The 17,533-nt window shown below is 42.2% G+C and overlaps 1 protein-coding gene across 1 annotated transcript in view; it reads right to left on the bottom strand.

Annotated features, from left to right (window-relative positions):
* Nucleotides 1-16,434, bottom strand: part of CBLB (Cbl proto-oncogene B) — a 235,686-nt gene extending 219,252 nt beyond the window's left edge. The window contains exon 1 of the mRNA XM_073664610.1: nt 16,006-16,434. Within this exon, the coding sequence (XP_073520711.1) occupies nt 16,006-16,203 (198 nt within the window). The 5' untranslated portion in view covers nt 16,204-16,434. The remainder of the gene's footprint in view (nt 1-16,005) is intronic.
* Nucleotides 16,435-17,533: the final 1,099 nt, after the last annotated feature.

Here is a 17,533-nt window from a genome sequence, read left to right as displayed (position 1 = left end):
GTAGATGCAGAAAAAAATTGTATTCAGTTTGCAACCTGATGGAGGTCAGTATAGATGGACTAATAGAGAAAGTCCCACACACTGCTAGAAGGCCAAATATTTTTTCAGAGCTAGATGCAGAAAAAAATATATTCAGTTTGCAACCTGATGGAGGTCTGTATAGATGCATTAATAGAACAAGTCCCACACACAGCTAGAAGCCCAATATTTTTTCAGAGGTAGATGCAGAAAAAAATATATTCAGTTTGCAACCTGATGGAGGTCAGTATAGATGGACTAATACAACAAGTCCCACACACAGCTAGAAGCCCAATATTTTTTCAGAGGTAGATGCAGAAAAAAATATGTTCAGTTTGCAACCTGATGGAGGTCTGTATAGATGGATTAATAGAACAAGTCCCACACACAGATAGAAGCCCAATATTTTTTCAGAGGCAGATGCAGAAAAAAATATATTCAGTTTGCAACCTGATGGAGGTCAGTATAGATGGACTAATACAACAAGTCCCACACACAGCTAGAAGCCCAATATTTTTTCAGAGGTAGATGCAGAAAAAAATATATTCAGTTTGCAACCTGATGGAGGTCTGTATAGATGGATTAATAGAACAAGTCCCACACACAGCTAGAAGCCCAATATTTTTTCAGAGGTAGATGCAGAAAAAAATATATTCAGTTTGCAACCTGATGGAGGTCTGTATAGATGGATTAATAGAACAAGTCCCACACACAGCTAGAAGCCCAATATTTTTTCAGAGGTAGATGCAGAAAAAAATATATTCAGTTTGCAACCTGATGGAGGTCAGTATAGATGGACTAATACAACAAGTCCCACACACAGCTAGAAGCCCAATATTTTTTCAGAGGTAGATGCAGAAAAAAATATATTCAGTTTGCAACCTGATGGAGGTCTGTATAGATGGATTAATAGAACAAGTCCCACACACAGCTAGAAGCCCAATATTTTTTCAGAGGTAGATGAAGAAAAAAATATATGCAGTTTGCAACCTGATGGAGGTCAGTATAGATGGACTAATACAACAAGTCCCACACACAGCTAGAAGCCCAATATTTTTTCAGAGCTAGATGCAGAAAAAAATTATATTCAATTTGCAACCTGATGGAGGTCAGTATAGATGGACTAATAGAATGATGCTATGCCCAAAAGATTTTACTTCACTAGGTGCAGTAAAAAAATTGGTATTCTATACACAGGTGGTATATCTTGCAACACAGATAGGCTACTCCACTGACTAACACACTCTGCAATAGGCCAAAAAGGATTAGCTTTGCTAGATTCAGCCAAATGCTGTGAAAAAAACTTGCACAGCACTGGCACAGACCTGCCTGGCAAAAACTGATAGGAACTGATGTAACCTAGTCCTGAAAAGGACTCCAATTACAATTAGTCTTTACTCCCACAATCTATCTATTTAAGAGCACAGACCTGCCTGATAAAAGTCGTAGGAAATGCTGTAACCTAGTCCTTAAAAGGACTGTAATCACAACTATTCCCTACTCCCAAGCTATCTGTAGATTTGTGCGAAAATTGGCTTGAAATTAACAAGGTATAGCGCACACAGCAACAGCGGTGCCGTCTAACACGCAGCTGCAGCAGTGAGAAAATGGTGGCGACGGGGAAAATGGCTTGGTCTTATAGGGCAAGGACATGTGACATACACTGCCAATGACACATGCCCTTGCTTGTGTGAGAAAAAGCACTTCGCTCCGTGTGTGCGCTGCTGATAGGCTGACAGATTGCACCTCCCCACTGTAAATGCGGGAAAGAGAAAAAAAAATGGAGATCTTCATTGTTCCTGCAGAGATCCATCCCCTGCCCCTCCCCCCGCCCCGCTGTACGCTCAAACTGCGTATTAACATTAATTTTCATCATTACTGAGAAAAAATCCAGTTATGATTTTGGTGCACGAACAGTTATCGAACATAACCTCGAACAGCCGAATTTTTCTCAAATTGTTCGTGTTCGCCGAACGGCTCGAACACCGCCCAAAACAGCTCGAATTTGAGATTGGCGAACAGTTCGAGTAGAACAACGCTCATCTCTACTTCTCACCCAGCCAAAACAGTTCTCCTGCTTTGCACTGATGTGGAGCAAGCACCCTGGAAAGCTGTCTGTAAGGAGTTTCTGGTTTGGCTTCTTATCCTAAGTCATGTGGCAAAGATCATTAAAAGATATAAATTGAATTTTAGGACTGATACCTCCAATAGGTGCATTAGAGTGCCCATCCTCTTCCTCTACTTTATCCCTTAGCCCCCTGCCAAAGGTCTCTCACCCAGCCAAAACAGTTTTCCTTCTGTGCATTGATGAGGAGCAAATTCACCGAAACATATGTCAGCAAATGGAGGTTCTGGTTTGGATTCTTATCCTAAGTATAGGGAGGCTTGTTAAGGGGTCGATATTGACTTTTAGGATTGCTACTTCCAATAGGTATCACTAGAGTGCCCATCCTCTTCCTCTCTGAAGAGGCTATTAGCATACAGGAAAGCATGTCATTTATACTGCTATCTGTTCATGGAAAATTTGTGCATTTCACATGAACAAATACTGCTACTTTGTAAAGGCCAGTGACATTTACACTATATATAATTACACTGAGGAGGGGACATGGGTTTGTGGCTTTTACTGAACTTATATTTAGTATATTTTACTTTTATATCTGTTTTCTGTGACTCAAAAAGAATAAATATGCTACAGACATACTACAAGCTGTGGACGCTGCGCGTATTGGGCATTTAAGAATGTCGTAGGATAGCTATACATGTTAGACAAGGGTCAACCAAGCCCCATCACCCCAGTTTAGGCGTGACTAGCTGACTATCTAATGTGTACGGAGGTGTCCTCTGTCTCTCCTCAATAGTAGATATCGAGGCATGATGAATTTCTTGCTGGTGGTTAGCACTGCAGCCTTGCAGCACTGGGGTCCTGGGTTCAAATCCCAACAAGGCCAACATCTGCAAGGAGTTTGTATGCTCTCCGTAGGTTTGCATGAGTTTCCTCTGGGTTCTCTGATTTCCTCCCACACTCCAAACACAATAGTGATAGGGAATCTAGATTGTGAGCCCCAATGGGGACAGTGATGATAATGTCTGTAAAGTGCTGTATAATATGATGGCGCTATATAAGAGAGAAAAATAATAATAATATTTTCCACTCATGCAAAGTCTGTCGGAGGAAACTTAATTGCTGACTGTTGAAAGAGCGTAATCACAATAGCTTTCTGGGATGTATGGCCTTGCTATAAGTGCCAGGATAACCCAAAATGAGTAATTGGTGGTACGCTGTATTGTTTTGATGGACTGATAATAAAGATAGAATAAATTTTCACTTCTGCACGGCCAGATACGGATATGTATAACAGCCACAATGCCCTGAGCCCTGTGGGTCTATTGGTAATAATTTAGAGGGGCCGATCCACCAAGCGCAGTACACCACTGGCATTACAAAGTTGCACATTTTAGCATAATGTGCAATTCTCCTTTTGAAAAATTGGTTGGAGCTTAGCGGCAGGACGAGACCTCGCTATAGCCATATGAAGGCTTGTTTTTGTAGGATAAATTGTAGTGATAAATGACAGCATTCATTTTACCATACAATGTGCTGAGAAATGGGAACAAAAATTCCAAGTGTGGTGAAATTGTGAGCAAAAACCCACACAATTCTGCCACTGATCGGTGGGTTTTGCTTTTAGGGCATTAATCGTGCGATAAAAATCATCTAGCAAAATGACTTTTCAAGTCAGTGTGATTACGGAGATACCAAACTTAAGAGTTTATTTAATATTTTAGTGGTTAAAAAAAATCAATAAAATCGAACTTTGTAAAATAAAAAATAGTTTTGAGTCAACTTGTTCTGAGATTTGTAACTTTAAGCTTTTCATTGATAAAGCTGTACAAGGGCTTGTTTTTTGTGTCTTTTCATGACCAGCTGATGTATTTATTGATACAATTTTGAAGTTCATATGACCTTTTGATCACTTTTATATTCCATTTTTGGTCGGGAAAGTGGTGTTTTTCTTATTCATTTCAGCGTTCACTGTAAGGGATAAATATTTTATATTTTATTAGTTTAGGCAATTTCGGACACATAAATAGCTAATTTTTTAATACATATATATATTTTGCTATTTACATTTGGAAAAAGGAGTGTGATTTAAACTTTTACATTTGTTAAAAATATTTTTTATTCTTTTTTATTAAATGTATCACACGTGGGGTCAATGGACCGACCACTGCCATGTTGGAAGTCTTTATAATGAAGCTCTCACGCCTGACAGCGACATTTAGGTGGTTAAACGGATGTGATTGGAGCTAGCTTCGATCGCATCAGTAACTCCCGGGTACCTGATAAGTTACACAGCTGGCACCCATGCAGTATGCTCCTGAGCCTGCTCTATATAGTGATGCTGTACAGCAGCCATCAGTAAGGGGTTAAAGGGAATCTCTCACCACCTTTTTCTATCCTATCTAAGAGCAACTTGATGTAGGAGCAGAGACCCTAAATCCAGCGAGGTGTGAATTACCGTAACTGTCTGCTTTCTGCAGTTTTAATAAAATCCGTTTTATCGGCAGCAGATCTACCATGTCTCTGAATGCTGAGCTCTGTATAATCCCACCCACCACTGACTGGCAGCTTTCTGTGTACACTGTGCATAGGCAGAAAGCAGCTAATCAGTGGTGGAGGCAGGATTATAGAGGACGACATAATAGTAGGTTATTTTATCAAAAGTTCAGCAAGCAATCCATCACTGGAATCAGGTCTCTGCCCTTATGTTATGCTGCTCTCAGAGTAGGCGACAGATTCCCTTTAATAAACTTATATAGCAACAGTCTAGATGAACTTAGTGCACTGTGGTTGTCTTAAGCGTGTGAGGCCGCATAGTAATCTTCACCCTTCCCTCTCCAGCTGTTGCAAAATGACATCTCCCAGTATTCAAAGTAGCTGGAAAGCCACAGGTTGGACACTTCACAAAGGAAGTTCTGCAGACAGCAATGTAGATCATCACCCCACAGTTTGGTGTCCTTCTTCATTATTTCCTTATGTGAAGAATACCTTAGTGATCATTTATGACACTTTATTTTGGCATGCCAGGCACAGGAAGATATTTTACATGTGTAGGTGTCATTATTTCCAACGCTGACAAAGTATTTCTTTACAGAAACATTTGAAATGTTCTAGCAATTTCTGCAACATATGCCATTTCTGGAGCATAGCCACCATTTGTGTGTTACAGAATATAGCTCGCAGCCTGCTGCCAAAAAATGTAATGATTATGGTAGAAATCTTAGTATTGGAGAGGGTTCCAGGAACTACTATCCAAAATCTGATCAGATCCCAAATATTCTGTTCTCATGTTTAGGGGGAATATGTGTCCTAGAAATAGGGAATTACTCCTGTAATTATAGAAAAATGTATAAAAACTTTTCGGGAAGTACCGTATATACAAATGGAAAAGTAGAGATAGAAAATGCTTTCAGGTCATCCTTGAACACAGATTTTTGATGGATTTTTTAACCCATAGAATAGCAAAAACATTATAAATAGATCATGCTGAAACCAAGCAGCTATTTAACTATACTGAGCTTCCAATTTACAGCGCACATTACCTGCTCAAAGAAAAAGCTTGGCACTACTCCAACCCCTCGCCCACCTGAGCCATCCTGTAAATCTTGTATGTAAGTACTAACAAATCTTACATTTTGGAATATACGGTGTTTTCATGGAATGATATAGTGACTTTTCCTTTATTCCGGCATCCAGTCCAGAAAGTGACAATCCAGTTGCGTTTCCAGCAGCAATATTGTTATGACTGAGCCCTAACACTCGCACGGGGATGAACAAACCATGGAGACGTGCAACCTGCACACCACAGGTTCCTATACAGACTAGGCAAACCCCTAACTTGACCCTGATTTGTCCTTACCTGACCGTGGAGGCTGGCACCATAAAACTCCGCAATAGCGCCCCCACTCAACGTCAGCTGACCCTGAGTGTCCTTAAGTGCACCCTCAACTATACACTGAGTGTAACCCACAACAACAACAACAACAGAACGTATTGCACACACAGACAGAGGGTGAGACAGAGGGCTAAACATCTGTTCACACAGTCATACATGAAAGATGGAAAGAAAAGAAAGGAACCCCAAAAGACCTTCAGTATAAGTGAGAACCCCCAGACCCTGAATGTAACAAAATGGGAAGAGTGCTGTGAAGGGGAACATGCAAACAAACAGCAAGAAAAGCAATAGAGAAAACCTCCTCAGCAAGATAGTCCTTTACCGGGGAGCCGGGACTCTAAACATGTCTAACTTGAAATATAGCCAGCAAAGACTGCATGTGCCAGGAGAGTATAAACAATCTCTACCAAGATGTGATAGGACAAACCAAAAGAGTAAGTAAAAACACCTGCAGAGAAGCAATACAGCAAAGCAAAGGCAAGAGAATTATTAGCAGTTGGACAGAGACAACACAGGCTGTGGCCCAACAGAGAGGGAACCCAACCGACAGCCAGAGGTCATTGGATCGAGTCCTGGAATCGAGCCATGACAAATATACAGTGGTCTATGGGCTCAAGAAAAGCTAATCAGTAGGGCTGCATATCTTAAGGATCTCATACACAGAGAAAAGTCAGCCCTAACCCACTGATTTCAGAGGGACTGGACAACCATCTTTAGGTCTATGGAGGTGCCCCAACTTCACTGACCGAATGTTGAGGGAAAGAAGGATTGGACATGTTGATCTACCAGCAGATAAGCCACAGCAAGAGATATCTGGCAGCAGCTTATTCCTCTCTCCCCATTGACACTCTGACAAACAGAGCGTACATGTCAAGGCAGCAGGATGTAGAGGCAGAGACCCTTATTCCAACGATGCATTACTTAGTTTACTGGGTGCAGCAGTTATGATAGTATCACAGATTTCTTTGCTGCAGACCTAGCAGAGCTCATATGTTGAGCCCTGTATACCCCGACCAAACCACAAGGCAGCATTATGCGTACACTGTATAGTGACAGAAAACAGTTAATCAGTAATGGAAGCGTGTCTGGACTAGGAGGCACAAGGCAGCTTGTCCTGTGGTGATAATCTCCTGATGCTAAAACACAGATTGCATTGAAACAGCAAAAACACAGTCCAGTAAGTGACACCGCTGGAATTAGGGTCTCTACTCCTAGATTATGGTGCTCTTAGATTAAATTGCAAAAACTTGGTGATAGATTGTCTTTAAAGGTGCACACCATTTAAAGAATCAGGCACATCTTACAACTGCCTCCCACCTCCGCTATAAACGTTACTCCAGTACAGTACGTTTCGATGAATTTGCCAGGTGGGCAGTTTGAACATGCGTGTACATAGGGAGAGACCTGTCAATGAACTGGAGAGGGGTGGGGAGCAGGGCTGTGGAGTCGGTAAGCCAAACCTCCAACTCTGACTCCTCAATTTCCCTGACTCCCGACTCCGACTCCCTCATATGCGGCTCATGTTTAAGTGATAAATTTACTGTAGCACAGATTCAGCTCAGCTAGACCCCTAGATCAGGAATAGGACAGACATTTATAGGACATTTCATAACTTTCACAAATTCTTATGAAAAAATATTCCCCACAGACTTCATTGAACTACTGTACCCAATTTATTATACATTTTTAGAGTTGGAGTCGGTCCATTTTATACTCCAGCAAAATGGACACAGACTCCGACTCCACAAATCCGACTCCATAGCCCTGGTGGGGAGAGGCTTTTCAAATTGTTTTCCCTGAAATGCCACATAATTTCAGGCTAAAACATGCCAGCTGCAATTGCACAACCAGGCTCTGACCGTGGTTTCAGCACCAAGACTCTAATTACAGTTTCTCTTCAACAACACTATGTATAGGGTGGGCCATTTATATGGATACACCTAAATTAAATGGGAATGGTTAGTGACATCATCTTCCTGTTTGTGGCACATTAGTATATGGGAGGGGAAAACTTTTCCAGATGGGTGGTGACCATGGTGGCCATTTTGAAGTCGGACATCTTGGATCCAACTTTATTTTTTTCAATGAGAAGAGGGTCATGTGACACATCAAACTTATTGAGAATTTCATAAGAAAAACAATGGTGTGCTTGGTTTTAACTTAACTTTATTCATTCATGAGTTATTTACAAGTTTATGACTAAGGTAATAAAGGGAATGGAGGGACTAGAATACCCAGAGAGGTTGTCAAAATTAGGCCTATTTACGTTGGAAAAGAGAAGGCTTAGGGGAGACCTCATAAACATGTATAAATACATCAGGGGGCAGTACAGAGATCTCTCCCATGACCTGTTTATACCAAGGATGGTGACAAAGACGAGGGGGCACACTATGCGTCTGGAGGAAAGGAGGTTCCTGCACCAGCATAGAAGGGGATTCTTTACGGTCAGAGCCGTGAGACTCTGGAACTCTCTGGGAGAGGAAGTGGTGATGTCCAGCTCACTTAATGAGTTCAAGAGAGGCCTGGACGCCTTTCTTGAGAACAATAAAATTACATCTTATGCTGAGTGATAGTTAATTAATCCAGGGATTTAATCTGACTGCCAGATTGGTGTCGGGAAGTGAATTTTTCCTCAATGATGTAAATTGGCCTATACCGCATGGTTTTTTTTGCCTTCCCCTGGATCAACGCTGCGGAATAGCTGCAGTGCACAAGAAATAGGCTGAACTGGATGGACGCTTGTCTTTTTTTGGCCTTATAAACTATGTAACTATGTAACACTTATAAAATATGTTCAAAGTGCTGCCCATTGTGTTGGATTGTCAATGCAACCCTCTTCTTCCAATCTTGACACACTGATAGCAACACCGCAGAAGAATGCTAGCACAGGCTTCCAGTATCCGTTGTTTCAGATGCTGCACATCTCGTATCTTGATGGTATGGTGTGGTATATGGGGTACAAAGATAGTGGGGCCATTCTTCATCAATGAAAACCTCAATGCCACTGGATACCTGAAATTGCTACATGATGATGTGTTGCCCTCTTTATGCACTGAAGATGGCACGTTCCCTGAGTTTTTCCAACAAGATGGTGCACCACCACATAATGGGTGTCAGGTCCGAGCATTCCGACATGAACAGTTTCCTGGAAAGTAGATTGGTCATCGTGGGCCAGTTGAATGGCCACCAAGGTCTCCTGATCTGACCCCCTTAGACTTTTATCTTTAGGGTCATCTGAAGGCAATTGTCTATGCTGTGAAGATAAGAGATGTGCAGCATCTGAAACTACGGATACTGGAAGCCTGTGCTAGCATTCTTCTGCGGTGTTGCTATCAGTGTGTCAAGAGTGGGAGAAGAGGGTTGCATTGACAATCCAACACAATGAGCAGCACTTTAAACACATTTTATAAGTGGTCATAAACTTGTAAAAAACTCATGAAAGAATAAAGTTACGTTAAAAACAAGCACACCATTGTTTTTCTTATGAAATTCTCAATAAGTCTGATGTGTCACATGACCCTCTTCCCATTGAAAAAAATAAAGTTAGATCCAAAATGGCCGACTTCAAAGGGCCGCCATGGTCCCCACTCATCTGGAAAAGTTTTCTCCCTCCCATATACTAATGTGCCACAAACAGGAAGTTGATATCACCAACCATTCCCATTTAATTTAGGTGTATCCATATAAATGGCCCACCCTGTACAATCATGAAGATTTGCTTGTCTTTAAAGGGGCATTCCCATCTCCAAGATCCTATCCCAATATGTAATAGGTGTAATAATAATAAGATTAGAAAATATCTCCAATTAGAAATGCAGTATAGTTTTCTGATTCGCTATGTCTCTTTTCTCATGTGCAGGCATTGAAGGACCTTAGGTATCCATGGTTACGACCACTAGCAACTAGCTAACTAACTATGACTTTATCAGTGGTTGTAACCATGGATACCTAAGGTCCTGTGATGCCTGCACATGAGGAAAGAGAGATAGCGAATCAGAAAAACTATACTACATTTCTAATTGGAGATATTTGCTAATATTACTATTATTACACCTACTACATATTGGGATAGGATTTTGGAGATGGGAATACCCCTTTAAGGAGTAAGATCAATAGGCACAAGTCACAACTAACTGAATAGTCAGCATTCCTGTAAAGAGAAGCAAGACTGAGCAACGCGAACTAAGGTATTCTGGTACATGTAGTTCACATCACTACTCTAAGCCACAGAGCTGGGGGGGGGGGTACATGCAGAATTCAGCTGGATGGGTCAGTTAATATGTTTGCAGTAATATAAGAAATATTTGCAGCTACAGCTCACCCCATCACATATATGTGTGTTGTTCAATCTAGTCCCTGGGCAATCCACTCCACTGTGCACGGATAAGGCTTATGAGATATCAAGGAGTTTGTTCAAAGTGATGAAAAAGGTTTTTCAATACAGCAAAGCGAGTTAAAAGAAAAATAATTCTTTATTGTGACTTTATTAAAATAGCAGCATGGGCATAGAGAAATATCTGACGCGTTTAAAGTTTGGATGACTCTTAATCGTGGTCAGCTAGACTCGAAATGCAGCAGTATTCTATGCCCATGCTACTATTTTAATGAAGTTACAATACAGAGGTTTTTGGCAGGGAATCTGTCACCCCCTGGGAGATATCAGACCTCTACTATGGGCATACAGGTTATAGAAAAGTAAATCTATACATACCTGTATGGCTCATGGTAGAGGTCTGATTGCAGAGAAAAGCACTTTAATCAATTCTTTTTTCGACAGGCTTGGTGTCCGGGGGACACCAAGAAATCCCCGCCTATTTGATTATTAGTCCCCGACTATGTGCTTATTATTCCCCCAAATCCCAGCCTGTGTTCTTATTTACCATATTCCCTCCCTCTCCTGCACATCACAGGGTCCTGTAACATGCACTGTCCTCCCTCACTTCCCGGACATGCGCAAAGTGCCGCTCACATAGAGCGCGCTTTGCTTCATCCCGACCCCTTCATCCCGACCACTTCCCGGCGCCTGCGCAATAGAACCCTGCGGCGCAGTGCACATAGAGACGGGGCCGAGATGAAGCAAAGAGCGCTCTATGTAAGCGGCGCTTTGCGCATGCCCGGGAAGTCAGGGAGCACAGTACATGTTACAGGGCCCTGTGATGTGCAGGGGAGGGTGGAATATGGTAAATAAGCACATAGGCGGGGATTTAGGGGAATAATAAACAGATGGGCGAGGATTTCTTGGCTTCCCCCGGACACCAAGCCTGTGCAAGACAGAGCTGATAAAAACACATTTCTCTGCAATCAAACCTCTACTATGGGCCATACAGGTATGTATAGACTTACTTTTCTATAACCTGTATGCCCATAGTAGAGGTCTGATATCTCCCAGGGGGTGACAAGATTCCCTTTAAACTCACTTTTCCTGGATTGAAAATACTTTTCATTATGCTTGCAATACAGGGTTGACCATAGGATGGGAAACGCAACCTCAATTAAAACACAAACATTTATAGAATGTAAAGATGTCAGATGTTTTAGCTGGTCACAAGATAGATCCATGTCGCATCAGGGCAGCACGGAGGCTCAGTGGTTAGCACTGCAGCCTTGCAGCATTGAGGTCCTGGGTTCAAATCCCACCAAGGATGACATCTCCAAGGTGTTTGTATGTTCTCCCCGTGTTTATGTGGGTTTCTTCTGGGTTCTCCGGTTTCCTCCCACATTCCAAAGATATACTGATAGGGAATTTAGATTGTGAGCCCCAATGAGGACAACCATGATAATGTATGTAAAGCACTGCAGAATATGTTGGCGCTATATAAAAATAATGGTTATTATTATTCACCATTATTGATTGGGCCTAACATATTAGATGGAGATTTTGCTCTCAGACAATACTGTTAATGCTTCCTGTAAAATGTATGATCACAGGGGCCGTTAGCATATGACTAAAGGGAAGTCAGATTAGTGACAAATGACCATATTGACAAGTAAAACTCAGTTTTGGGACAATTGACTAAACTGAAAAAGGACTTCACAAGTCCCTCAAGTGTCTGCCACCTCTGATCAGACACCACTATCTATCTCCAATGTGGTCCTGGATCTCCTGATGGTCAGAACATACCTACATGGCTCATATACAGAGCTCTTTACTTCCATTGTAAGGAGCAGGACACAAACTTCTCCAGGGCAGACAAGGCTTCTAATAAAGTAAGAATGTCTGATACAACCCAAAGCTTTAGGAAAACAATCACCCTACATAAAAGAATTGTTCATCTGTGTCCTTGTGCCAACTGACCCTGACGTATGTGCAACGCCCAAGTAACTATCAATGGATGGAGCAGGAAGCCAGAGAAACTATCAGTCAGGATCTGTTCACACCAGACCGATGGTGTACGTAGGGGAGTATTCCGCAATCTATACCTCTGATATGGGGCCCTGTGAAGCCTTACAGTGGCTTATATCAGCGATAAATCATAATGGTAAAAATAATATACACTGCTATACAGAAAAGAAGGTATGTTAGAGCACCCCAAACGTAGGCCAAAAGGACATTCTGACAGATGGTAGCCAACTTTTGGCATTTGCACCAGAAGACAAATGTGGGGTGGGTCTTTTAGGTGTCATTTTTCTGTAATCCCCCTTCCCCTGAGATAAGGAGTAATCTTTGGAGATACTCAACAAAAATTTAATTTCCACAGGACATCACTGCAAGAGAAATGAAGCTTTACACAGCAACTACTGAAATCAATAGAAAGCCTTGTAACAGAGGGGCATGGTCCTCCGGAGGAAGGCACTTTGTACCCGCTTGGTGAAAAAGTAATCCTACTAATAAACTAGTTCAAAATAAGTTTACTCAACCAGAAAACCCCCTTTAAATGGAGATAAAACTCAAGTTTCTGGAATGTTCCCAAGTAAAGGTGACGACTGTTACCGCTAGGATTCTGAAAATGGCTCTAACATTTGTTCTCTACATTAGGTCCATAGAGGAGCATGCTCATGTACAGAATAAGAATTAGTCCTTGTATTCATGGCTGACATGTAGTACTTCGTATATAGGGCTGTAGGATTATCATCAGGAACTGACAACATAAGAACATGCATCAGCCATCACTAAACCAATCAATGTGACAAGTCAGAGTCTCAAACCGAGGAACAAGAAGTGAAGCTTGAACCTCCTGGGCCGCAGGCAGTATCTGTACCAGGGCACCAGGACATGCAATTAGAGTTGGCATAAAAGACAGCAAGTCACACTCCATGATAGATTGAAACTAAGCCTAGACAGCCATTTGCATTTAAAGGGCCCCATGTGTCAATAATAGACAAATATATCAACGTTTTCTGGTGTCAGGGTGACAAATATGTGGACCCTGCTGAATAGTGGTCCCACCTGGAGAGATCAGACACATGACCCCTCAGTGAGGGCATCTGGTTGTGTGCATGAGGCAATGTTGTCACCCACAGATGTGCCCACTAGTTTTATTAGTCTCGTAGATGTTCTAAAGATAAATGGTCTGCCATGTGGCAGATAGGGAAAAAGCTAATCAAAGAGAAAACATGGAAAGACACCGTCTCTTAAAGGAGCTAGCCCCATCTTGTAATTTTATGTGTAGGCCTATATTACAGTAGACGTACAGTACCTTCACAAGAGTCATCTACTTTTGACTGACTTTGTAGAAGGCCAGGGTCAATATGTTAGCCCTCTGGCTTCTGACAGGTAGGTATGGTTCAGATACTCCTACTCACTCAAGTACAACCTTACAGCAGACGCACCATTTCGCTTGTCTTTATTAGGGTAGCTTTCAGACAACAGATGTCCTTCAAAAGTAGAGTATACCCAAAAGTGTAGGCTTTACCTTTTCTTTCTCAGTAAATTTATGGTGTGGTGAGATCAGCACTATCCAACCTCTTTAAAGGTTTTGCAAACGCTCAGCTAAGAAAGCCATATGGCATGTGGACCCCCTTCTGCTTCAGTCCATAATTATGGTAAATGATCATCCCACAACTTCCCACTCCACCAGTGTTTATATACACAGCACAATCCCCTCACAGCTGAATATGATGTGCTGTGGATAGAGAAGTTACCACAGGTCAAGGAACGGAAAGATATCACATGCCATGGAAAGTGGCGTTATCACATGTAGGGAAGAGTTATCACATGTAGTGGATACAGCTATTATCACATGTAGAGGATACTGTTATTATCACATGTAGTGGATACAGCTATTATCACATGTAGTGGATACTATGTAGTGGATACAGCTATTATCACATGTAGTGGATACAGCTATTATCATATGTAGTGGATACAGCTATTATCGCATGTAGTGGATACTATGTAGAGGATACTGTTATTATCACATGTAGTGGATACAGCTATTATCATATGTAGTGGATACAGCTATTATCGCATGTAGTGGATACTATGTAGAGGATACTGTTATTATCACATGTAGTGGATACAGCTATTATCGCATGTAGTGGATAAAGCCATTATCACATGTAGTGGATACAGTTATTATCACACGTAGTGGATAGTTATTATCACATGTAGTGGATACAGCTATTATCACATGTAGTGGATACAGTTATTATCACATGTAGTGGATACAGTTATTATCACACGTAGTGGATACAGTTATTATCACATGTAGTGGATACAGCTATTATCGCATGTAGTGGATACAGTTATTATCGCATATAGTGGATACAGCTATTATCACATGTAGTGGATAAAGCTATTATCACATGTAGTGGATAAAGCTATTATCACATGTAGTGGATACAGTTATTATCACATGTAGTAGATACAGCTATTATCACATGTAGTGGATACAGTTATTATCACATGTAGTAGATACAGCTATTATCACATGTAGTGGATACAGTTATTATCACATGTAGTGGGTAGAATTATTATCACATGTAAAGGGTGGAGATAACTCCTCCAACTGCTTTGAGTGATTTTACATCCAGTGGGTATAAAGTTATCACATGTGTAATGGATATAGCACAGGGCAACACAGTAGTGAGCACTCTAGATTTGCAAAGCTGGGTTCAGATCCTGTGTTCAAATCCCACCAAAGGGAACACAGAGTTTGTATAAGGCGTTTGTATCTTAACCTCGTGTCAGTGTGGGTTTCCTCCGGGTTCTCCAGTTTCCTACCACAAGACATACTGATAGGGAATTTAGAGTGGGAGTCTCAATGGGGACAGCGATGGTGATGTGTATATATATATATATATATATATATATATATATATATATATATATATATATATATATAGAGTTATTACTCTAGTGGATAATGGAGTTACTACAATAGCAGATAGTGGAGTTATCACGCATTGTGAGCAGAGTAATTACACGTAGTGGATAGTAGAGAGTTATGTTTAGTCATTATCACATATAGCTGATAAATCTATCATATGGAGTTATTCTAAGATGTAATTCATAGAGTTATCACATGTATTGGATAGAGGTAATATTACATGTAGTGTATACAATAATTATAGACATAGTAGTTTCATGTAGTATAATATGACATGTAGTGTATGAAGTAAGTACACACACAGTAGTTACATGTAGTGATCATATGTAGTGTATAGTAAGTATATAGACACATTTAGTGTACAGTATAGAAAGTATATAGACATGAAGTGTATAGTATAGTAAGTGTGTACATATATATATATATATACATACACACACGCGCGCGTAGTGTATAGGATGGTAAGTATAGATACATGTAGTGTACAGTAAGTATATAGGCACATGTAGAGGATAGCGCTGTCCCAGGTAGCAGTAGCCCCCCGGACTACACAGTCTCCCCCATTCTACCACATAAAGTTTGTGGCACTTGGTATACAGAACACTACACTCCTGCCAGCGCTCTGGTTAATAAAGTTTCCCAGTGAGAGGGCACAGGGTGACGGGCACAGGGTGAGAGGGCACAGGGTGACGGGCACAGGGTGACAGGGGACAGGGTGACGGGCACAGGGTGACGGGCACATGCCGCCCTCCTCTTACCACTTTGTCCATCAGTTTCCAGGTCTTCTCCACCGTCCTCCTGTCGGCCGCCGCCTGTTTCGGGGGTCCCACAGCGTCCTGGATGGCATCGATGAAGCCCTGGATGCGGGCCTTACGGGGGTTGGCGCTCCGGGCCCCCAGGATCCGCCCGGTCGGGGCGCTACTGATCGCACTGCTGCTGCCTCCGCTGCTGGCCATGTCGTTAGAGGCAAGAGGGAAGGCCGGCCTGAGGGCCACTGCAGAGGACACAGAGGGCAGGGAGGGTGAAGTGTGGGCAGGAGTGGCCGCTGCCCAGCACTAGCCGGCGCCGTCTATGTGCCCCTTCTGCCGGCAGTAGGAACTCTCTCCCCTCCTCTCCCTTCTCAGCCGAGCTGCAGGCTGAGCCGTAGTGAGGTCACCGGAGGAGGAGGATGGGAAGAGCAGGCTTGGTTTTATCGTGCACGGCCCCTTTAAAGCGCCAGTTCCTTCTAGTGTCCCTCAGCTACAGTCACAATGAGGGGGAGGGCAGGTAGAGGGGCGCCACCCGGGGAGGGGGCCAGGCACACAGATGGTGCATGGGCTTACAGGAGCTGATCACTCCAGTCACTCACAAAAGTGCCACCAACTGGAAGCCAAGCTGTGTGTGATGCCCAAACTGCCACCTCTGCCAGCTCCTGTGGAGGGGACTTGTCTGTGTGCCACCACCTATGCCTAGATAAGTGCCCCCCCATCTGCTGTGCTGGAGATGGGCCATTGGTGCTGACCTGGCCTGGCCTCTGCAGATCCAGGAAACTGCTTACATAGCAATTCCTAAATCTCCCCCATCCTACGCTCTTATCACATGTGCCCGAAGGCTCCATCCAAAACTTACACCGGAAAGCAGGTACCATCCCAGCAGGGGCCAGAAGGAGACAGGTGAATGGGGATTATGGTTGCATTGGATATAAGCACTGGGAGCTTTCCTGGCGCATACTCCACAATGTGGCATCAACATAGCCTAAAAATGTCATACTTATGCCAAAAACACACCGTCACCAGTATAATACCAGTGTAACATGTATGCCAAAAACACACCGTCACCAGTATAATACCAGTATAACATGTATGCCAAAAATACACCGTCACCAGTTTAACAGGTATGCCAAAAACACACCGTCACCAGTATAATATCAGTATAACATGTATGCCAAAAACACACCGTCACCAATATAATACCAGTATAACATGTATGCCAAAAACACACCGTCACCAATATAATACCAGTATAACATGTATGCCAAAAACACACCGTCACCAGTATAATACCAGTATAACATGTATGCCAAAAATACACCGTCACCAGTATAATACCAGTATAACATGTATGCCAAAAACACACCGTCACCAGTATAATACCAGTATAGCATGTATGCCAAAAACACACCGTCACCAGTATAATACCAGTATAACATGTATGCCAAAAACACACCGTCACCAGTATAATACCAGTATAACATGTATGCCAAAAACACACCGTCACCAATATAATACCAGTATAACATGTATGCCA

The sequence above is a fragment of the Phyllobates terribilis genome, unplaced genomic scaffold (genome assembly GCF_046119375.1).
Source record: "Phyllobates terribilis strain yellow unplaced genomic scaffold, ASM4611937v1 Scaffold_2__4_contigs__length_985480577, whole genome shotgun sequence".
NCBI lineage: Eukaryota > Metazoa > Chordata > Amphibia > Anura > Dendrobatidae > Phyllobates > Phyllobates terribilis.
The sequence above is the reverse complement of the archived record's forward strand: the minus strand, read 5'-3'. Positions and strand labels throughout refer to the sequence as shown.